Genomic DNA, 24674 nt, shown 5'->3' with positions numbered 1-24674 from the left:
ACCAATTGAATAAATAAAGTAATCTTGTTTTTTTCTAGACGTTAAAATTGGAAGCACAGGGACCTATTGAAGGTCACATAGCCAGTCAATAGCAGGGCTACTGTACAAGCTCATATCATGGTGACATAAGGGCTGTCAACAATATAACTTGTTCTTCTCTACCCTGGGCACATAAGATTACATTTTCCTACCTCTGGAAGTAAGGGTTGGCTCATGTGACTTGCTCCAGCCAATAAACTATGAAAAGTGATGGGTCATTCCAGGCAGAAGCTTAAGCCAGTGTGTGATTCTCCAAGTTCTCCCTCTTCCCCCACCTGGTGATCGTAGATACAAATGTTGGTGTTGAGTTGCCAGAAGATGAACGCAGAACTGAAGACACACTTGGAATTCCAAGCCACCATACAGAGAACTGGCTCTGTGGAGAGCTACCCAATCCCACCACACACTTTGCATGGGAAAGAAACAATCTTTTGTTTTGTTAAAGACTAAGTTTTGATGTTAGTTATGGTACCATAACCTACCTATCTTGACTCATACACCTACCAGAGTAGTTAAGGATGTTGGCTCTGAAGCCAGATTACCTGGGTTTAAAACCTGACTTGGCCACTGTCCAGTTCTGAAGCCTTTGGCTCTGTGCCTCCATTTCTTTGCCTCTTACAAAAATGACAGTGTTACTGCCTACCTCATACAGCTGTTTGAGGACTGAGTGAGTTAATACATAGAGAGCTCTCAGAACAGTTGCCATCACTGTGATCTCTCAATAAATGTTAGCTAATATACTGATTCCTAGCCAGCATCTCTCTCTCTCTATTTTCCCCTGTCCCTCTCCTTCCCACCCCCAAAAAAGAACACAAATTCAAATCTGTTTCAGGTGCATTAAGAGAGACTCAGAGCAGAGGTAGAAAGATGAACCTCAAGAACAGTCTCTCAAATAATTGTACTTTTCTAACTTGATCAGACCAACATTATCAGAAAATATTCTCCAAATGTCAAACAAGAATTTTCTGCATAAAATTCAAATTATTATTTGCAAACTATTTGTCAAGCTCACACAGGAGTATAATCGTGAAAATCCTTATTATACTGTAATGCTATAATATTTTTATGTTATAAAATTAAGAAAAGTTTAATATAATGCATCAGTTTAATAGTTTAAATAATAAAATATTATCATCTATAGATATTTAAATAAAATTTTATAAAATTCAACACCTGTTTTTAATAATCACACAGTTTGTATAAAAATCTTATTAATGTGCGTCTCTCTAATTAGACTGCTTTTCCATGAGGGCATATGTTTATCATTGTACGCCCAGCACTCAGAGCGTCACCTAGCATATGATAGGCACTTGGTGACATGTGTTGACTGAATAAAATGGAGGAGCACTGTTAATAACTAGATATTTCTTAGCGTGATAAATACTTGTCTTATAACATAAGAAAAATTATACTTAGGGGTGAACTACTGAAGATTATTATTACAAACAAAAATAAAACCAGAATACCCTCTTTTATTTAGTATTGTTCAAAAACATCAGCCGACATGAGAATATAAGCTCCATGAGAGCAGGAACCTTGTCTGTCTTATTTGTACAGCATATTGGGTAGTTAAAGAACATGCCTGGCTCATAGTAGGCATTAAAAAAATAATAATAATATGTTGAATAAATAGAATACAAGACAGAAGTAAAGAGTATACTACTTGAAAGAAATAAAATCAACATTACTCTCAGACAATATGAGAATCAAAAAACTATTACAATTAATAATATTAATCATCACTTTAATAGTTAACTTTTACCGGGCATTTAGAATATGCCAATCACTGTTGTGTGTACTTATTATTAATTATTTCACCTAATTCTAACAACATCCCCTTGAGATAGATAGCATTGTTATTCCCATTCTACAAATGAGTAAACTAAGTAAAAAAGAGATTAATTAATTTTCTCAAAGTCACAGAGCAATGGAGAGAAATAAGACTTGAATAAACACAGTGACATACCAGGTTCCTGGTTGGGAATAACGAACATTACAAAGATGTTAATATTTTCTAAGTTAATTAACAGGTTAACTAAACTCCAATTTAAATTCTAGCAGAATGCTTTTTGATACTTTATGAAATGATGGTAAAATATAGGAAAAGGATAAACAGGTAAGACTAGTTTTTAAATTTTTGAGAGAAAAAAATAAAAGAGAACTTTCCTAATTTTTAATACATACTATAAAAAGCTATAATCATTACATCATTCTTCTTTTAAGGCAAGAATTAACATACAGATAAATGGAATAGACTATGTAGTCCAGAAAGTGACACAAATATATGCATATAATATGTTACGGTATAATATATAATTAAATACATATAAAACAAATTAAGTCCTTTAAAAAAGACTATTGAAGTCAGATGAATTAGCTCTAGAGATCTGCTGTACCACATTATACCTATACTCAATAATAATATATTGTACACTTGGAAATTTGTTAGGAAAGTAGATCTTGTATTCTTCCCATGGACAGCAGCGCGGTGAGTGCTGGGGGATGAGGGGTATAAGGGGACTAAATGGTAATGGAAAAAATACAATAAAGATTAAATAAAAAGGGCTCTCACAATAAAAATATAAAATTTCAAATAAGTAAATTTTTTAAAACTGGAAGAATAAAACTAGATACCAAATCCTAGAGCTAATTTTGTACATATAAAAATTGTAAAAACATCGTCTATAATTAGAAATTAGACAAGCTAGTGCTCCTATATTTAAAATTTTACTATAGTACTCAATGTGCAAAGGGAAAAAAAGCAAATAAGAGATATAAGAATTAAAAGAGGAAAAATGAGAGAGAGATGCAGAAAAAGAGAAATTATTTACAGACATTGTATATAAAATTCAAAAGAATCTAAGCTTTAGAAATCATAAGGGTTATCTGTGAAGTTAATTAACATAAGATCAATATACAAAATCAATAATAAACCTAAACATGAATAATAACTATTAAAAAATGCAAAAAATAACATATCACTTGTAACAGCAACAAAATTGATAAAGGATCCAGGAATAATATAAGACAAGGAACTCCTTGATGACGAAAATTTTTTAAATATTAATAAGAACATGTTTTTTAAAAACCTGAACTAATGGAAAGATAAACCCTCCTCATAGGTAGGAATACTCATTGTCAGACAAATAAATTTTTTTTCCCAAATTAAAATATAAATGCCATTTCATTTTCAGTCATAAGAACAACAAAATTTCTTCATGGAATTTGACAAACTAATCCTAAATTTAAGAATAACCTAAACAATTCTGAAAAAGAACATAGAAGAGGAAGTTTTTCTACTAGGAAAAGAAAACTTGTTCTAAAGCTGTGATAAGATAAGAGCATTATTATTGCCTCAGGGATAAATTGTAAAGAATAGAGTCCAGAAATAGCCCCAGGCATATAGAGATGCTTGGTAGATTTTAAAAAAAAAAAAAAAAAAAAAAAAAGGATTTCAAATGGGTGAGGAGAAAATAAAATATTTTTAAAATAGTATGGGGACATGTGACTTTCCAAATTGAAAAGATAAATTTAGATTCCTCCCAGACACTGTATAGCTATATCAGCTCCAGATAAATCAGGGGATAAATGTAGTCAAGGCAGCCTGAGGCTAGCATACCAAAGGTTGCCTTTATGACTTCAAGATAAGGATTTCTTAAGACCAACTCAGCAGAAATCATGAAGCAATATGAATAGATTTGACTACATAAAAAGTTTTAATTTCTGTATGACAAAACACACCATAACAAAGTTAAAAGGCAAGTACAAGCTGTAAGAAAGTGTTTGATATATATATAACTCACACAAAAATCTATAAAGCAACACAAAAGAAACAACCAAAGAGAAAACTTGGTGAAGAACATGAACAGAAAATTCACTGCACAGGATATTCAAATGACCAAAAATGTAAGATGTTTAGTCTCACTAGAAATTATTGAAATAATTTATTTAAATTTTTAAATGTGGTACACCATTTTACAATGATCAAACTGGTGAGAATAAAATATTGAGAGAATAAAAGTCTTGGCAAAGACATGAAAAAATGAGAATGTTTATAAACAACACATGAGAATAAAACAGGTTTACCAACTTAAAAAAATATTTAAGAAAAATATATGTAATAGTTAAATGAGACTTAAATACAAAAATATATAATAATTAAATTAGACAGCTAGCTCACAGTCAATGTAGTTAAGTAGCTTTCCAAAAGTCTTAATCTCATTTAAAGCTTATTTTAAAAATGTTTAGTGATCCCCCTAAAGGATTCCCCTATCTCCTTAATTAACAGATTCATTACCTCACATATTTATCTCCCCTCCATGAAAACATTTAAGTTCTCTCTCTACAGAGCTTAAGCATTTTACAGAGATGCTCATTTCTTTCCACAAGGAAATTTTGTTTATAATGTACAAAAATTTTCTGTCCTAGATAAGGTTTAAGACAAATTTCCCTTTACAACCTTTTTAAAAGAGCAATCTGGCAATAGCTGGTTATATTATAAATTCATTGTACCCTATTATCTTGTAATTCCATTTCTAAGTAAACTCTCACATACCTGCACCAGGAGACACATACACATGTTAACTGAGCACTGTTTGCACCAAAAAATCAGAAGCCATGAAAATGGACATCAGTAGAAGAAAGAAGAAAAATGTTGTGGTATAGTCATGCTATATAGTCAGTAAAAGGAAATTAATTAGACTTATATGTAGCAACATGGGATAAATCTTGAAAACATAAAATTGAATTTTAATAAGCAAGTTGCAAGGGTATGACAGGAATAGTATGAGAGCTTCCATAAATTTTTAAAACATACTAAGCAGCACTATGCATTATTTATGGGTACATACACTTGTGATCAAACTATAACACCATATTTAAAATCATACCAAATTCATGATGGCATTGTATCTGGATAACGAGGAAGTAGGGGAAGAAGGAGGGAAATGTTACTGGAAAGGGGATTAAGGAGATCCCAATTTCATCTGTAATTTTGTTTTTAAAAATTCAGAAGCAAAAAAAAAGAGTATTTATTAAGTTTATTCAGCAAGTACATGGGTATTTGTTACATTATTTATTGTATATGTTTTTCTTTCTTTTTAAAAAAATGTAATTAAACTTACAGGTAATATCAAAGAGTCAAGGATTGATAGATTTGACTGTATAAAAATAAAGCTTATAACAACCAAAACCTGTCTATATAATAACTTAAATGAAAATATGTATAATAAGCATAGAAAACAAAGTTTAATATGCTTAAGATACTCTAAGTTCATTCAAATTAATAATCAATGAGCCATGGACATGAGAACATAAGACTTGGAGTCCAGAAAAAGTTTTCAGCCTCACTAGTGGTCAAGATATAAAAACTGAAAATAAAATAACATGATCCTTTTTAAATCATTGTTTAAAAGACAATAATCAGTGCTAAATAAAGAGGAAATTTAGACACTCTCACACATTTCTAGTTGAAGTGTAAATTATTTCAACATTAATAAAAAACAATTTAGCAATGTTGGTCAAGAGTCTTAAAAATATTCATATCCTTTAACACAGTGATTTCACTTCTAGGAATCTGTTCTAAAGAAATTATCTGAAGTGTGTACAAAACTTTAGATACAAATTCCAAGAAAGTTCTGTGGAGTGATTAATGGCCTAAATGTCTAAAGAAAGGAGAATTAGAGTATCAGATTTAGATATAGATATAGATGATATAGATATAGATATAGATCTTGAGATGGCAGAATTAAAGTTATATATCCATCCATATGAAAAAATATTAAGAAACCATGAAAATCATGTTTATGGGGAATGTTTAATGACATGAAACAATACTTATATCAAATACCACATTGCAATATACAAAATCATTTATACAAAGATTATTTGGAGGATTGCCCACTCAAGCAACCAAAAGGAAATATACCAAAATGTTAGCACTGGTTAGCTCTGGTTGATGGGACTAGTATTTTCTAAATTTTTTCCAAGAAGTATGTATTTCTTTTATGACCAAGGAAAAAATATTATTACAGAAGTACCACTTTTAGTTATACTGTTTTATGTAAGGAAATGTAAACGAGCAGCTTGTTTAAAGAAAGTTCTGTTTTAAGATAATCAATTTTTATTATAAAATAAGAATTTTTAAAAGGATACAAAAGCCATTGACTTATGTAAGAAATGGGGAGAATGGCCTCCATGGAGTAACTACAGACACGATTAATATTTCCACCTTTCAGGCGGGGAGGCACTCTGATCATCAGAGGACCAGGCAGTTGACAAAGTTGACTGGGTAATTGCTAAAGGACTGGAATCTGAGAGCAAAGTCTCCTTTATTGACACACATGTTCCAGTTCCCAAAGCCTGGAGAAATTCAATATGCCATAGAAATGAGGTCTCAAAACTATGCCCATTATGGAAACAACAAAAAAAAAAATTAAAATTTGCTGCTGAAAAAAAAACGTGCCCCATCTGGCTAACATTTGGAGATTTGTTTTCAGTCCACATTGCTACAAACACACATGATGGTTCTCAGGGTAATTGGCACTAGTGTCAAAGCATAAATAAAACGAAAACACCAATCTTGTGTGGAACAAAAGGAGACCTTCTGCTGCTCCGAAGGCTTAGATTTAGTGATTTGAGATACATTGTTAATACAGTGCTTTAATAAACAAATAATATGCATAAGGAAGTAAATAAGGAGTAGACTTATTTATTATAAAGGCTGTTAACTGTTTAAATTCTTAAGAAAAATTTAAGTCTACACATGTGATGTGAGTGTTAAGTGTTAGAAGCCAGCCTCAAGGGAGAGCAGTGTGAATCCCATTGTTTGAGAAAGATTAGCTATGTTGACCCTCCCTTTCAGAACATGCTACATGGAAATGTGGTAATAGGAATTAGGTTTGGGATTTTAGAAGCCTAGATGTGAGGCAGGCAGTTGGGGTGGGGGCAGGTAGGGAGTCCTGGGCTCTGAGCTCAGAACCTGGGGAAATCTGATAGACAGTATCTAAAAACCAAAGGTGAGGTAAAGAGATTAAACGAATGTATGAATAAGAGCCTATCCGAAAAAGCCAGGCCATGAGGGTAAATACAGTGATTCAGGGGTAAATGCCATGGGGACACAAATCGTGATAAGAAACTGGAGGCAAGGGGGTCGGGAAGGCAGATTGAAGGTGGGAGGTGGGTGCAGATGCAAATATCTGGGACAGTCCTATGGAGAGTGAGCTGGGTAGGAGGACAGTAGGCATTACAATATGGAGTCTGGGTTTTTTTAAAAAAGAGGAAAATGGTTCCCTGTAAAGAGAATGATATCAGCAATGACACGGAGGAGACAAAAAAAAAAAATCACAGTGAAAACATCATAAATGTGACCCTAAGTTCATTCATTCAGTTAAAAACATTTTGGGGGAATGCCCGCTCTATGCCAAGCACTGTGCAGAGAGACCCAACATAAGCAATCATGCCTTGCCCCGATGGAGACAGTAATATACAAGTAAGTAAGTTCTCAATTCCACCCTGACAGAGACTGCAAAAATATGAAGTGCCCAAGGGAAGTGATGAAGGGAGCATTTGTTGGGTGGTCAGGGAAGGCTTCTCTGAGGCGGTGTCTGATGAGTTTTCCTGGCAAAGAGAACATGTTGCACAAAGACCTTGAGATCAAAAACCAAAAAGAAAGAATAAGAAAAGCAAGGCAAAATGTTGGCGTATTAGAGCATGCTCCTCTGAATTTCAATCGCACTTCCCATCAGAAAAAATTTCTGAGCCAGCACCGTCAATGTTTATATTTATTTACTTATAAATTATATCCATGTATTATTATACTTGTGTTTATTGTAAAACATATTCAAAAATAGAAATGTTAAAAGATGAGATGAAAAATAAAGTGAAAGTTCTAAAATTTTCTTCTTCCGACATCACTGTGGATGATCACACCCATCTAGGAGGAAACTCTCTCCTTCCACAACATCGGAAGAAAGGCAAGTGGAGCGTTCATCTGGGGGAACTGATCACTGGCCTTGTAAGCCATAGCAAGGAGCTGAGATTTTATTGCAGTCTATGGGAAGTCACAGAGGGGTTCTGAGCAGCAGACATTACCCAGCTGGTCTTCAAACGATCACTCAGTGTGTGGAGACTAGATCAGAAGCAGCAAAAGCAGAATCTGGGAGACCATGAAGGAGACAATTACTGATCCAGATGAGAAGAGTGTAGCTTAACTGGAACAGTCCTAATTGGGATAGAATAAATGACCCATCACTATCAGTTTTGGATATAAAAGGGACATAACCAGCTAATGGGTGGGGTGTAAGGGGGAGAGAGGCTTTTGAATATCTTAAATTTAAAATGCCTCTAAGATGTTCTAGTGGAATCGTCTAGCAGGCAAATGTGAAGCAGTTTAGACAAAAATATAAATGAGGGCATTGTCGGCACAGAGGTGATGAAAGAGCCTTGGGGAGATTAAAGCAATCTGGAAGAGAGCATGAGAGGAAAAGGCCGCAGTTCAGGATTAAATCCAGAGAGCAGCCAAGAGACAAAAGAAAGCCAGCAAATGTAGAGGTTGCAGATATTAAGAGAATGCCCAAGGAAGAGGAAGGGCATGGCTGGGACTCGGCAGCCAAATCGAGGAAGACAAGTACAGAAAAATGTTTATTCATTTGGGCAACTTGGGAAGGACAGCTTTAATGGAGCTTTAAGGGCAAGGTGCAAACAGGAGTCGGTGGAGGAAAATGAGAAGAAAAGAATAAGGAAGGAAACATAGCATGTGTAAAGAGTTGTTGTAAAAGTCTGTTGCTGAACGGGTTGGTAATGGAGGAAGTATGGAGATGGTTTAATATGGAAACCCCAGAGCATGTTTGTAAGTTGTTGGGATGATGCAATAGAGAGAGTGAAAATGATAAGCAGATGGGAGGAAAAAGCCATTGCATGCAGCTCCGGATCAAGTAGTGGATTTGATGGTGGAAAGATGAGTGTGTTCTTTTGGATGGCTTTTCATCTTTTTTGGTGAAATAAGAGGTGAGACCATTGGCTGAAAGGAAGAGTAGAATGTGGGAGGTTTGGGGAAAGAGAAAGTCAAATGAAATTCTTAGAGAAAACAGCCATGAATGAACTTATTAGAGAAAAATAGCAGGACCATCAGGTAATGAGGAACATTCACTTGGAATCTGAGATGATAGATTTTAAGTAAGATGGAAATGTGATTTTTTTTCTCCAGCAGTGATCAGCTAGTAGGGTGATAAAATAAGTTTTCCTTTTTTCTTTATTGTTTTTAATTCAGTGGTAATGAAATGGTACCACTGTTTCAAGGGGTTAGGGGAGATCTGTGTTTGAGAGAAGAGAAAGGCTTAAGATGCAGACCAAAAGGAAAGATATAAAATGCTGAAGAAGAGTCTACACATAGGAAACCTGATTTGAGAAACAGGAAGATGCTCTTCAGAGCCGAGAGAAAAAGTTATTTTCCAAATGATGAAGATGATGGATTTGTGCTGAGCCTCTTTTCACAAGAACCCCCTGCTTTTCCTTCCACCCCCAACAGATGCTCTGCTATTCCCCTTGGAAACAAGGACACAAGCTCATTTATCACGAGGTTGGCCAAGGCTAAGGCAGACAGCCAGCCAAGCAAGGGGAAAGAGGCTGTGACCAGGGCTGCCTTTGCACCATGCTCCGTGCATAGGCCTCGCAATGCTGGGTAGCACTGGGAGAGTATTAGCTTAAGCACAAGATGAATTTTTATCACAGTTTATGCGGTACCAGTGGACTCGCACTCCTCCCCTGTAGCCACATAATAGTTCAACTGGGATTAACATGATTAACGTGAGAGGAGAGGCTCGAAGGTGAAAAGAGTCCTTGAGAACTGACACGTCTTCTGGACACTTTTACAAGCTTGACTTTTATCGATGCCTTGGGACCACTGAGTTTGCAAGTTCAGCCAACTTCTAAACTTTGCCTCCTAATATACTGTCTCTACCTTCATTTGAATTCATTTTTTTCCCCTCAAGAGCTATACATTATAACAATCTATAGAGCCCCTCATTTAAACAACTTCTTACACACAATTCATTATATTAAGTGAGGGCACATGATTTTGTAAGCACATTGAACCTAAATGACAGTGCCATTCTCTACTGAAAAATTAGAAAGTTGCTATCCTTACACCAAGTTAATTGATATACACTATTAATATCTCCCTAACCGCAATCCATATATACTATACCTCTGTTGTACATAAGCTTTTTTAAAGAAATTAAAATTGGCATAAGAAATATTTTCTTGGATTATTTAAATCTTGGTTTATCACATGCATTGCATTTTCTTCGTATTACGCAAGCCAGACTGTCCTATAATGAAGCATGTCAATTTTACTACTGTAGTGAACATTCCTTCACAGTCAGCCAGATGTTCTGCATCAGTCAGGGAAATTAAAAAAAAAAAAAACTTTAGAAAAGAGTTAACAAAATAACTCTATTCCTGGGGGAACAGAGGTATGGAGTTCCTCTGAAATGTCTGTTCTAATCCAATAGTGGTTTAGGTTCTTTTCTTAAACAATCAGTGCATGAGGAAATTTTTTTTCTTTTTCCCTCAATGTGATCACAGATAGTGTGTAAATACTTACAAACACTGGGCACTAAGCTATTAGAATAAATAGCACCTCTTTCCAGGCAAAGTGGAAGTGTGGTAGTTAGAAGCTTAGGGCCTTGGCTCAAATCCTGGCCCTACCACTTACCAGTTCTTTTATGAAAGCCTCTGCCTCATCTTCTTTACCTGCCTAGTGCAGAAAATATAGTACCCACCTCACAGGGGATTTTATGAGACGTAGAAGATACAATACATGTAAAATTCTTAGAACAGTGACTGGCACAAAGTAAGTGCTCAATAAACAGTAACTAATACTACTTTACCGCACTTTCTCTGCAAGAACCCCCGAAACAAAATGAATGACAAAGGTTCCATCTCTTGAGTATGAGCTTTATTTTCACCTTAACCAAAACTTTATCCAGGCCCACCCAGGTCTGTTACAAAAGGAGACTACTCCAACTGAATAATAGTTTTGCAAATTAAAAGTTGGGTTTCACTAAAATAATGAAATTTTTTCTTATGTGGCTCATGAATATACTCTAAAAATCCCAAAAGAGACTTTTAAAAATGTTTTGAGCAGAGAATGTTTCACTAAACTGTGAGTGGTCATTCATGTTGAACACTCATTTCAAAACAAAAATTCTGTGTTTTTTATTCAAAAAAAATTATAGCAATTTAAGTATCTCAATATTAAACATATCAGGAGAGAGAACAGTAACACTATTTGCTTTTATTTTTAGAACCCTGCAAGTTGCATGTAGATTGGCCAGCTTCAGGTTCTACAGACACATTATCCTCTTCAGAGCTCCAAGGGATTACAAGATTATGGAGCGACCTTTTTTTTTTTTTTAATTCAGTAAACAAACATTTCCTAGAGTCTAATTAATTTCAATACATTTTTGTATTATATACTATTTTCAGTATAATTTGGGGTTCCTACTGAAGACCAGTCTGATGGGAGGGGGCCTTTTTTTTTAGTCCTCTGTTAATGACAGCACACAGAAACATTTGATGCCTCATTCCAGGGCCTGGAAATTCCTTCTGCAGTCCCGTGCAGCCAGCCCAAGTAGCTCATGCCAAACATATGCCCCTTTCTTCACAATCTTTCACCAGAGCTAATGGGAAGCATTAGAATAACCCTGACTCTAGTGCTGGTCTCTCTTGCTGAGTAGTTCCCAGACCTTAATGCTTGCAGGACTCCCTGGAGAGCTTATTTAAATGCAGGTTTCCAGGGCCTCTACAGATCGTGCAAATGCTACTCACTGGGGTGAGCCTGGGACTCTGCATCTATGACAAGTGATCCAGGTGATTTGGAAGCGGGAGGGGTCACAGACTACTTTTACAGACATACCAGAAGAGGGACAAAGGCAACTAGAATCCAGTTGACTTGACTTAAGTGACATCTTAAGTGACATTCTCTGGGAATCTGGACAATTTGGTTGACCTCCCTGTAGCACAGTCTTCATCTATAAACCAGGAACTAATCCAACTGCCTCACAGGGTTGCTAGGAAGGGGAAATTACATGGTACATCCAATTAAACACCCAGCACAGCACCTGACGCTGAGTAAATACCCCAAGTGGCACCTATAAAACCATAACTTCATGAATTCTGAGGCTGTGGTTAAATCACCTGTTTAGCCTTCTCTTTTCTGGATTCGTAACAATTTAGATATCTTGTGGCTCTGTGCTCTGAATTTTTTTCCATTTCCACCTCCTTTGTAAGAACTGAATACTGTGGTCTGTGTCTGATAAGGGTCCGGGTACCTCGTTATGATCCTATGCGTGTGTCTAATTATTCCCTAAACGGGCACACCTCGTCGCATGCTTTAATTTCAGCACCTCATTAGAGTGCCCCATTTGCCCACCTTGTTATTTCCCATCCCTTCACCAATGTTCCTTTTTTCTTGCTCCTCCTTTCGGTCCTCACATCTTTTTATGCCCATTTCTTTATTCATAGTATTAAATCCTTCCTTTTATGCTTGTCATTATTCCCTCCTTTCTGCACAGCTCATTACATCCTTCCATCTGTGAACCTCATTATACCATTCCATTTTTATCTCATTACGTCCTCATCATGCACATATTATTAGCTCCTCCATTCATGCATAGCACTGCATTCTTCCTCTCTGCTTCTTATCACAACCTGCCCTTTCCACCCTCCCCATTTAATGCTGCCATTTATAAATCACATTACATCCCCCTAAATGCCTTTATCATTACACCCATCCATTTATGCATCTCATTACACCATTACCCATGCACATTTCTATGTGCATTTCTATTTGTACATCTCATTATGGCCCCATCAAACATGCACATGTCATTATTCCCCTTTCAAATGTTCACATTGCATTATATCCTATTATGTTTGCATCTCATTATGCTCAATATCCCTAGGTTTGACAACACACTAATGAAAACAGACAGATAAGTATGTTACTTGCTTTTAGAAAATGAAATATGTTTCTCAGGCACCTAACATCAGTGTTTCTTAAACAAGTCATTCATTTCAGAAAGATTTACATATATTTATCTAACTAAAAGCCAAAAAAACCCCACTACATTTCATATACATAAAAAGGAGCTTCTTTGATTGCTCTGTTCATCATCATTATCACCTTTTGTATTATTTCTCTACAGTTAGTGTAATTGCCATGAATTGATTTGGCACAAAAACTTTCCAGAGGAGACAGCTCAGGGATCACTGTCATTTCACAGACTGAGGAGTGCACTCAGAGCTCCGAGAAATGAAGATATTTCCCAAGGACCAGTAGTGAACGACAGTGGCAGGACGCAAACTCAGATCTTACGGCTCTGAAACCACCTTCTTTACTCCATACAACTCTGCAGGGGGAAAAAAATCTTAGTTCTAAGTGTTTCTGCTGTCATCTAACCCATTCTGTGACACCTAAGATAGAACTTGATGTCAGTATGCTGTAAGCTTGGTTTCTTTTCGAAAACAGAACAATAAAACATATTTCAAACTCTTTGCATTTCATGCTTATGTCTTTGTCACTCAGTCTGAAGAGCTAGATTAAAAGGGGCTTTAATATGGAGCACTCCCCCCCCTACAGAAATAAATGCAAAAATCAGGAGAAAGACATGGTCCTTTAATGACCTTAACCAAGGCCAGCCTCATACAGGCAAAATAGTCTCCTCCCCAAGGAATGTGAGGGGTTCCACAGGAGCCCCCCAATACATACAGAACTTTTCTTCCTCACAGATTCTACCCTCTTCCAGTCTCTTTGCTTCACTGAACTCTGTTCTCTGCCTCACTTTTATTTTTATTCAATTCAGAAATAGCTGACAAATTCAGAATAGTGAAGAAAGATGATACCTAATCCAACCACTAAATAGAAAAGGTGCTTACATTTCCTCCATAGTTACTTTAAATATTTCTCTTTACAAACAGAAGAAAAGTGTTGCAAATACTCTTCCAAGTTTGGCCTGCATTATTTCCATGAGTGCTTTTAGCCTATTGTTTTAAAATTTTACATGTGTGTTATCATATTTTTTACATATCTTTTGCTATATGTTTTCTGTGCTTAAGATTACCTTATAAAAATATATCTGTTCATACAGGTAGAGTTAGCTCATCCATTTTAGCACCTACAAAACTTTTCATTGTGTAAACAGACCATAGTTCACTTTATCCATTTTTCTTCAGAGGGGTAGTTTGACTTATTATGTCTGCCTTGATCACTATTACTTTACCAATGCTTAGTGCTGTGCTCTGTCTGTTGCATGACTGAGTGAGACATTTGCAATTCCCACACCATGGGAAGAAATACCTTCTCTCTTAAGTCCATGGCAGAGTCATGGTAGTTTAATTCCTCTTTGTAACCGCTCCAAGTAGTAAACACATCAGTAAAATAACAGTTCTTAAAGTAAAACTAGACGCTGGCAAAAAGTTGGTATGTACTAGTGTATTAAAATAATTGTACCTAAAAACGGTGGTCTGATTGCCAAAACCTAGAATGCTTCTTATGATAGCAAAGGCAATAAAAAATGGACAGAAATACAATGCTTGCTACAGAGCATGGCTGATTTTTCCCATGGTTTAAGAAGTCATCGGAGACTGCTGCGAGCCCCTAATCCAATCAAACCAATATGTCTGTGGTCACCAAAAAAATGGCCTGTCTCAGACATGGGAAAGGACTGTTGGATGGTAATTATTCCAGAAACTTCATGCTGTGCTGGAATGGAAATTGTACAGCCATTTTGGAAAGCAATGTATCAGAACCTAGTGAAGTTAAGGATGTGCATAATGTTAAATTTTTAATGTCTCATGCAAACAAGGTTTATGGAGCAGAGCAGATTATTATTATCTACAGCAAATAACCTCACCAGTTTCCCTTTGCCTCAGTTGCCTGGGGCAACACTGTGAGAACCAGATACCATCCCACACATGTAGGATCTGCGCTATAGTTTGAGAACCCTGAAAACATGAATCTGGATATTCAAATAGAGATGGAATAGGCTGTTCCCACTCATCTGAAAGAAGGGAAGAAAATCTTTGCTCCTACTCCTATCCTTTCAGAGATACCTAAACCTCTCCAGGGGTAGGATAGGACTAGTGTCTCCAGCTTGACAACCAAGGACATCTCCAAATCCTGGGTCTCATCCCCACCTTGAAAGGTAAACTCATACTTTGGGGAAGAGAAATCTCTCTAGATGATCTCTAACTTCTAATCAGTCATAAATTAACTTCTAAAGCTTGTGCTTTTAGCCCAGGTCCCAAGTTTCAGTAAAATTTGCTCAAATTTTTTTGCAAAAATACTTTGCTGGTTTTATTTTTTTTAATTGTATTCATAAAGAAATTATCAAACATTTATGAAATGTCATTCAGTTTGCCACCTTTATTTTCTATTCAACTCATATGCTTATCTTAGTTTTCCTAAAAACTGCTTTATTTAAGCTCTTGTCATGTTTATTGCCAACATTATATAATCAGATTATTCTTTCATGATCTTTAGATGTGAAAATTTGACTTTTTGAACCCAATAAAATATTTTATCATATCTGTTGGTTCTTAAAAGAGTTCTTCAGAGCTTCTCTCTGAAATGAATCAAACGAAGACAAGTGCTTTCTTCCAAACCCTCAGAGCCAGACCCATTGTCAGAATTGCCGCAACTTGCCAAGAAGCCATTCAGTTCTTCCCAACATACTTTGACTCAAAGCTTAGGAAAATAGGTCTATTTCATGACCTCCAGTGATAGTAAGAGGCATGCCACATTTCCCCCATATATTCACATGTCCCTAGGGTTTTTCTTTAAATTTGGTATAGAAAAGGGGGAGGCAGTGCAACATAGCGCATGCCTGGCACCCATGTTGAATACTGAAACACACTGAGTTCTTCCAGATCAGCACCCTTGCTGCCTCTACTTAGGGCCTGCCTCCCACCTGTTGCCCCCCTCCCTCCCACACAGCCCAGCCTTCTGCCAAGTTTCAGAGGAGGCCCAACAAGTCCAATTTTCACACTTCACCTCTCCCTTCAATATTGCACAATTTGGAATAATAACATCTCTTTTTTTTTTAAGAATGGAGTTTTTGGTCTTGCAACCAGATTATATATTTTGTCATATGAAACCTATTGTGGTAAAGTATGAACATAAGCCCATGAGGACTGACAAATCCCTCAAATACCAATTAATGGAGACAGATCAGCCAGTTCCACATCTGTTCCCAAGGGTGTAGGATTAATTTCCCAGTCAGTGCATATCAGAAAACATGGGGAAGCTCATTTAGAAATGCAGATTCCCAGGCCTGAACACAGACGTATAATTTTAGGTTTCCAGGAATGGAACCTGTATCTGGTGTTTATTAAAAGTTTCCCCTGGATTCCTGATGCCAACACCTTCTGAGAACTGGTGATGTGGAAAAGCTGAGAGTCTTGAGAACATGAAGTCAACATGCTATATTGATGAAGTCAGCCAAACATTCTTCTTCAATTACTAACATTTTAATCTAAAAACTTGTTTCATACAATTAAATAAAATGAATTTCCATAATACACATAGAGATGAAAGTATATATTTTTAAAATAAATATGTTCTGAAAAGCATATTTAATGGTCATAGTTGAGTAGACATGAAAATTGAAAACCTAAATGCTACTATTGGTATAAATTAGAGATAAAGTCCATGTGTTTCAATTAGTAAAAATTTACTGAAAATCTAATATGGGCAAAATGCTATACTAAGTATTTTCAGAAGCTACAAAATAAATCATTCTTCTTGCTAAAGAGCTCTAATCTAGCTGAGAGCCAAAGAATTCACACCAGAAGAAGTTTAATAACAAACACAAATAACCATGTATCCCAATTTTCCTCTGTGAGGACTACTATGAACTCAATGAATTACTTTTTCACCTCCTTGGAATACAAGTCTCTGTCTCTTTCATCTGGTTATCCTTGGTTCCTGACACCAGTTGCTGTCAAGACTACATGTTATGAATTGAATTCAATTGTAATATTTTTCAAAAATTGAAATAAATTTAAAAATTAAATTGTAGCATACATACTCTTAATTTAAGAGTCCTTTCGTTAGTATATTCACATAACATACAGTGTCTCTTGCAAGACACCATGCCTCCATATTGTAGGCAATATAAACAATATAAAAGTGAACAATATAAAAATGAGTTGTTAATTTTCTTCCCTCAATAAATTTATTTCACACTCTGGACTCCATATAATTAGAATATATGCACTAGATATAGCCATAATGACACAAAGCCTTACTATTACATGCAAATATTGGGGCTTTTTTTAAACCTCTTGTTTATGTTTCTTAAAACACCCCTAAAGTATGCGCCTAGAATTGATCCTATTAACCATAGGCACACAGAGCACATGAGGCAATCCTATGTTTGTATCTGTGCAAAAATAACTTTAGAACAGAATTTAAATGTGCCAGAATCCAAACTTCTTCCAGATGTATGCTTTCACTGATTTCTGGAAAATTGCTCCTCAGTACCCTCTTTACAGTAAGTACATAGACCACATTATAACATCCAGAGGCCACTTTGCACTTTTAAGGAATCCATAGTGCTGACTCATGCTGTCACTGTCATCAAAATAATGTTGTAAATATCCTCTCATCTTTCCATGCTGCCTGGCCTATTTTTCCCCTAAGAGGCTTCACATGGGACTTTTTATATAGTTTCCTAACTCCTGCCCTCATTAGTGACTTTCTTCTAAAACTGGAGGAACTCTCACTTAATCAGCTGCTTAAAAACATCATTTTCCCTCCATGGGCTTTTATCCCTGTTGAATTAGATGGTGTTTATTAGAAAAAGTGCTTCGTAATGCATATTTACTATGATTATATATATTTTTCCTTAAGTCAGCAGAAATAAGTTGGACTTCAATATTCTTCGGGTTTTATTGAGGCCTGATTTGGAGCACACTCATTGAGAACTGGCCAACAGGGTGGCCTACCCTTCTTCATGGCACAATCTTATCTTTGATTCTGAATGCTGCATAACAAATTACCAGAAATCTAGCAGCTTAAAACACCACGTACTTGTTATCTCACAGTTTCCTTGGGTCAGGAGCCTGCTTGTGACTTAGCTGGGTCCTCTGCTCAAGGCCTCACAAAGCTACAAGATATTGCCTGGGCTGTGTTCTCATGTGGAGGTTCAAATGGAGAGGGTCTGCTTCCAGACTCACTCAGGTTCTTGGCGGAAACCATTTACTAGAGTTTGTAGAACTGAAGGCTTACTGGCTTTTGGCTAAAGGCCACCTTTTTGCCCTGGTGGCCACCCACAGTTCCCTGCCATCCATGGGCAGTTCACAACATGACAGCTTACTTCTTCAAGACTGGGAGAGCAGTCTTTCTTTGCATCTAGCAAGACAAGTTTGTGTGTGTGTGCATGTGTGTGTACATTATGATAATGATGGGGTTGATATCATATCACACTTGCCATATTCTCTTTTAGAAGCAAGACACAGATCCCTCCCACACTAAGGGGAGGGGATTATCCAAATGAATGAACACCAGGAGATGGAAATTATTGGGGGGAGGGGGTTGCTCTAGGGTCTGTCCACTATAATCCCATTGAAATGAAATACTCAGGGAGTGACTCTACTTAGACATGAACAATTTTTATTACTCTTCTGGAGTCTAGGAAGTTTGTAATTCTCTAAACAAGTTAGGCTTAGTTCTCTTGTCTTGAAAAAACAAAAACAAAAACAATAGAAGCCATACAGAAATTCTTGGGCAAGGTCTAGGGAAGCTACAGAACCCAGGAGGGTAAAGAAGATTAAGTCAGAGAAATAATGGCCTCAAACATATTAAAAGGTCAAATTTTCAAAAATGTATATATCACTAGTTGTTGGTTTGTGTTTGCTTGTTTTGTGATTTATTTTGCTTTGATTTCCTACCAATATTTAGATCTCCATGTGTTTCGTCTGTCTCTCTGTTCAAGTTGGCTGGTTTTGTAAACTTCAATGGTTTATAGAACTACTGCCTATATTCTTCACTCAGTTCCCTTTGCACAACACCTAAATCCTCTGAAGAAGGAGGGTTTGTAGCCACCTGCTTTTGACTTCAGAACCTGATCGCTGCAATGGAGCTTGCATCTGTCTCAAACTTGTTAAGTAACTCTTTACCAAGACAAATGTGGATTATAGGTATACGACCTGGGACATTTCTGGTCTCAGAACAGGAAAAATCAGAGAACTCTTAAGCATTATTCTAAGTGCTTTATTTGCTAGCAGTGTTTGAGATGAATGAAAAATTAGACTTCAATTGTGTGGAAAATAGGGAAGTGATTTGCATACCAATGGCCAAATACAGACTTCAGAGACTTAGCAGTTTTGAAAATGATATTTATGAACATCTGCTTTTCCCCCATAAATTCTAATATGGAGTTCATCCTTTGAAATCTACAAAACTCCCAGGTGCTTCTTCAGTCTTTATCTTGGGAACATGCTTTAAAGAAATTTTTTAAGTCTCCTTTTTTTCATTAAACACATTTGAAATCACTTCTGTTGAAACAACATTGTGGATATACAAGCCTATTGGAATGCCTCAAATATGGTATTAAATGTTAGCAACTCAAAATGCTGTATTCAGCACGTAGAGCCTCCAAAATGTCCAATCCAAGAACATGAGCTATAATAGTCTTCATAAGAGATGTTTGAAAGTATTCATTTCTAGTCCCAGTTTATGCTTTTCATTATTCCACATGTATTTATTTAATATTGCTTATGTGACAGGCACTTTTAGGTGCTGAGGTTATAACAGCCTCTGCTCAGCAGAAGTGTGCCTGATCGCCTCTGCTTCATGCTGAGAAAGGTATCTCACCAAAGTGAGAGTGGGAAAACCCCCTGCCCTCATTGTGTTTATGTTCCAGTGAGTGTAAATGTTCTCTAAAAAAGAAGCCGCTTTAAAATTCTCTTACTGTTTGTACAGGCCTTTAGTAACCTTTGCACTGGGCCTGCAAACCAATGGCTTCGCTCTACTACCAACGTGGAACTGGACTTTGGGGCTACAACTGTGAGCAAGGCAGGCTATTTCTGCCCTCAAGGAGCTTAGAGTCTAGCATACTTCTCACTTCTGTCAAGACATGTAGAACCGGTAAACCAGAACTCTGGGGTAGAATGTGGGTAGCCATTCGAGCATTCTCTATTTTAGATCAACCATAAGCAGTCCATCCTTCAACTCTCAGACATGCTAGGAGCTGACACTATGGGTAGAAGATAAGGGTGTATGGACCAGAAGAAAGGAAATAATATCACAGCTCAACAGAGAACAAACACATAAGTTGTCTGGGCATGTGCAAGGCTAGCAAGGACATTAAATTCCTCTTAAGATAGCAACCTTTTAAGAGTGCAGTTCTGGCCACCCTGTAGCAGAGGATACAAGTCATTTACATAATAGGAAAACCTCAGGAGGATAGTAGAGCTATTTCATTTGGTTAGGCTAATAGTTCTCCATCCATTTACAGTGTAATGGAACCTTTCTCCTCTGCCTCGTAAATAGGAACACATTGGCACAATGCCACAAGGCTCATAAAACATGGGCAGTCTTCTTAGTGTGTCAGTTCTACTCAACCATTTGGAGGGGGAAAGTTAACTAATTTACTGATAAGTAATTTAAGACATTATTTTCCATTAAAGCCAATACAGCCATATAATAGAATAGAATGAAAAAATTTGCATACACTTTTAAGATAAAACAAACTGCTAAAACAATATTGGAGCCAAAGATTGAAAGATTAAGCTTTCTTGCACATTTTCCACCTTCCCCCTGCAAAATCAACCTAATAAAAATTATTTTTGGACGTGGATAATTGATTCTCAAATTCATGTAAAGGGTACCTAAAAGACAAATCCCCCAATAGCGTTCCTTTCAACCACATTGCCACTTAGATGTCCCTTCTTTGTAGAAACCCTGGAACTGCAGCTGGATGCAGGAAAATTATGGGCTACTTCAGGCTCTGACCCCTCACCACCTACCCTGGCACCCAGCCCTGGGGCCTGGGGCTCTGCATTTAAGAGCAGTCCCTTGGAAGAGTTTAAGGTGCTGCTCTTCCCATGGTGGAGCAAGAGAGGTCTTCTCCACACTCCCTCCTCATCCCTAGTACTGAAACTGAACACTGGCCCTCCTGCGTCCACAGCCTGCTTTCCGGCTTCAGAATTCTATGCAGCAGGCAGATCAGCTTATGTTCCCTGTGCTTTGTGTTCCTGAAACAGGATCTGGACCAAGTACAGCTCCATCTGGAAGAAGTGAGGTTCTTTGACGTGTTTGGCTTCAGTGAAGCAGCAGGAGCATGGCAATGCTTCATGTGCAACAACCCTGAAAAAGCAACCGGTGAGAGACACCCCCCCTTACTGCTAAGAACCATGTGCGCCCCTGGGATTGACAGGGATCTGTGAGCCCCACTGTTCTGGCTGGCCCCCTTCTTGCATAAACATCCTCCGTTGTAATAATGCACAGAGGTGTGCCCGATCGCCTCTGCTTCATACTGAGAAAGGTATCTCCCCAAAGTGGGAGTGAGAAAAAGAGATGTTGAAAGGGGGAGACACATAAACCAGAAATGAGCAAGAGAAACAATACCTTACATATATATAGCTTCCAGGAAAGCAGGTCTGGCAGTTTTGCCCTGGAACCATCTTCATTTCCACACAAATGACCCTGAGGATTGGAGAAAGGAAGAATTCTGTCCTGAGCGTCAAAGAAATGAGGCCGCACTTAATGAACAGATGAGCGCATGGACCGGCTCATCTCCTAATCGTCCCTTACACTTTTGCTTTGCAATTAAACTGTGTAAAAATAATTCCTTAAAGAGTAAGAAATTATTTGAGGAGTAACATCATGGCTGATTAGTCATCCTCCCTCTTTCTTTCTGCTGCTCAAGGAATTTTTGGGAATTTTAGGGAAGTCAACTTTTACTTCCCTAAAAATAATAGCTGTTAGTGAATATGAGCCAAGCTCAGTGCCAAATGTGTCAGATACCTCATTTAACCATCTCAAAAATCTTATGAGGTTAGTACTAATATTGTCTCAGGTTTTACTGATGGGGAAACTGAGGCACAGAACAATTTGATACCTTCCCAAAGTCACACAGGTAGTGAGATCAGAGTGGCAGGGTAGGGCTCAACCTGCCGCCAGAGCCCACACTCTTAACCATTTCACCCTTCTGCTTCCTGGTTATACTGGCCCCTCTCTGACCAGTAGAAATTGGTTGGTAATAAGCCTGTATTCAAAAGTTACGCTGCTCTTTGGATATGTCATCAGAGATTTGCCCTCAAAAGGACACAGAGCTGTCAACACCAACACTGCTCAGGAACTGCAGTGCAGACCAAGAGAACAGTGTTAAAACACTGTTGAGCTGAAGTCACTTTGTAGATGAGCCAACTTCTACTCTAGAGAACCATTGATTATACCACCTGTACCTGTGCCTTTAATTTTAGAATTATGTGCAGTTTAGAGATTACCCATTGTGACAAGTCTGTCCTCTTGCTAACTGCCAAGATGTTGAGGCTAAATAGGAAAAATAATGTGTTTATTTGGCCAGATGGAGATGCAAGGGGATCGAGGAGAGGCACCAATTAAAATGTATTACCCCACAGAAAAGGTATGGATGGAAGAAGCTGGCAGTTAAGGATGCAGCCTTTGCAATGTGCAGATCTTTGGTTGATTAGAGTCTGGATTGAGCTGATGCCAGAGTGAACGTTCCAATTTTTAAAAAGTTAATTCAAGGCCTGGCCAGGTGGTTCAGTTACACCATACACCAAAAGGTTATGGATTCAATTCCAAGTCAGGGTACATGCCTAAATTGCAGGTTTAATCTCTAGTCAGGCCACTGGACGGGAAGCAACCGAACAATGTTTCTCTCTCACATCAATATTTCTCTCTTTCTCTCTCCCTTCTTTTCTTTATAAAATTAATTTTTTTAAAAAAAATCCTCAGGTTATGATTTAAAAAAAACTTAGTTTGAGCAAATAAGGAATTGGGGAATTGAGGAATTGAATGTCTCCATTATAAACATTTCTAATTTCACCTATGAAAAGAGGTTAAAAGAAATTTTGAGAGCATGGCAAAGTAAGGTGCTTATCAGGTGGCAAAGAGAGGCCCTTCAGAATTTTCTTTCCAAGTAAGCTGAGTCCTTAGTTCAATAAACAGTTCATTGTATCTGGCCAAGGGAGGCCTCAGGAAAGGAACTGAAAGTTAAAAACACAAAGTGTTCCTTTAATATATGTTTTCTCAAATTCACTGCCATGCACTTGAAAAGACTATTTTGCACATTCACTCTTTCTTATTTGTGTTTCTCACAGTTAAATATAGACTGAGAACATATAGCAATAAAAATTCATACAAGGCCAAATATTTTATAGCAGAACATATTGAATCAAAATGTTTGGCCCTGAAAACTTCAGTGTGCTTGGATTTCTTTGCTCATTTCCTTTCACTACATGAAAGGGGGTTTGAGCCACAGAGAAATCCTATTTTAAACTAATATTTTCACCAAAAGCCCTTGAATCCCTGTAAAGTTTATATAGGTTGTTAATGTCATCTTCTTATTTTTATATTAGCATGTAAATTATATATTTAATCTAAGTGAAAGATCTAACGAAACACTGATGGCACATACGTTATACACGAAGATAATATTTGCATTCATGTCCTTCTTGAATTGTAAGTTCAAAGATGATCAGGACATAGGAATAAATATTTTGTGATTTGGTTATGCACGGCTAGCATAGTACTTGCATCTCATTTTTCATTTATGCAATGCACATTTGTTGAGGTTGAATGTCTCCTAGAAGGCATAGATGGAAAAATCAAGCATACTTCCTTGTATATTTTTAGCATGCAGTAAATACTTGTTGAGTAAGTGAATGAACGGATAAATAAATGAATATTTAGAAATGGCAAAGCCAAAGCCTTGAATATTAAAATATGATGTTTCAAGATTGTAATCATGCATTAACCATGTCAACTACATCACTATCCCATACACAGTACATTTTGAATCTGGCAAATGAAGGATGATGTTTATTTCCTCCTTGAGAGAAGTCATCACAAAAAGGAAAAAAAAATTCACTTCCCTTCCTGCCTAGTACTGGTCATACTGTGCCCGAGTCCTGTTACTGCTCTGGATTTTTTCAGTGCCCACGCAGGGTCCAGATGTCCTGTTGGCCTCAGGGAGGAGGGTCTAAAGAAGTAGGATTGGAGTCTAAGACAAAAGGCTGGAAAAACTGGATTTGAGTTCGCTCGTTTGTTTTTTAAGGTACCAACAAATGATGCAGTAATTCTTGTCAAGTACTCATTGTTTCAGTATTTAAAAAATATTTGCGGGGTAGTTAATACACAATATGATATACAGATGATATATTATAGAATTGTACAACTGAAACTTGTATAATTTTATTAACCAGTATCACCCCAATAAACTCAATAAAAAAGAAAAATTAATTAATTAATAATAATTAATAAATAAAATATTTTCAGCTATACCATAAATGAGGGACAAAGCATGAGGCAGTTAGAACTTAGACATCCCGAAATATAAATGCTTCTTAACAGTGTGTAGACTAAACTATTGGACTCCAGA

The 24674-nt window shown here is 36.9% G+C and overlaps 1 protein-coding gene across 1 annotated transcript in view; it reads left to right on the top strand.

Moving 5' to 3' along the window:
- VEPH1 (ventricular zone expressed PH domain containing 1) overlaps positions 1-24674 on the top strand; it is a 187565-nt gene that overhangs the window by 143610 nt on the left and 19281 nt on the right. The window contains exon 12 of the mRNA XM_054579995.1: positions 21310-21427. Coding sequence (XP_054435970.1) covers positions 21310-21427 — 118 coding nt within the window. The remainder of the gene's footprint in view (positions 1-21309; positions 21428-24674) is intronic.

Source organism: Pteronotus mesoamericanus, unplaced genomic scaffold (assembly GCF_021234165.1).
Source record: "Pteronotus mesoamericanus isolate MK-2021 breed Mesoamerican mustached bat unplaced genomic scaffold, CSHL_Meso_final contig_116, whole genome shotgun sequence".
Taxonomy (NCBI): Eukaryota; Metazoa; Chordata; class Mammalia; order Chiroptera; family Mormoopidae; genus Pteronotus; species Pteronotus mesoamericanus.
The sequence above is the reverse complement of the archived record's forward strand: the minus strand, read 5'-3'. Positions and strand labels throughout refer to the sequence as shown.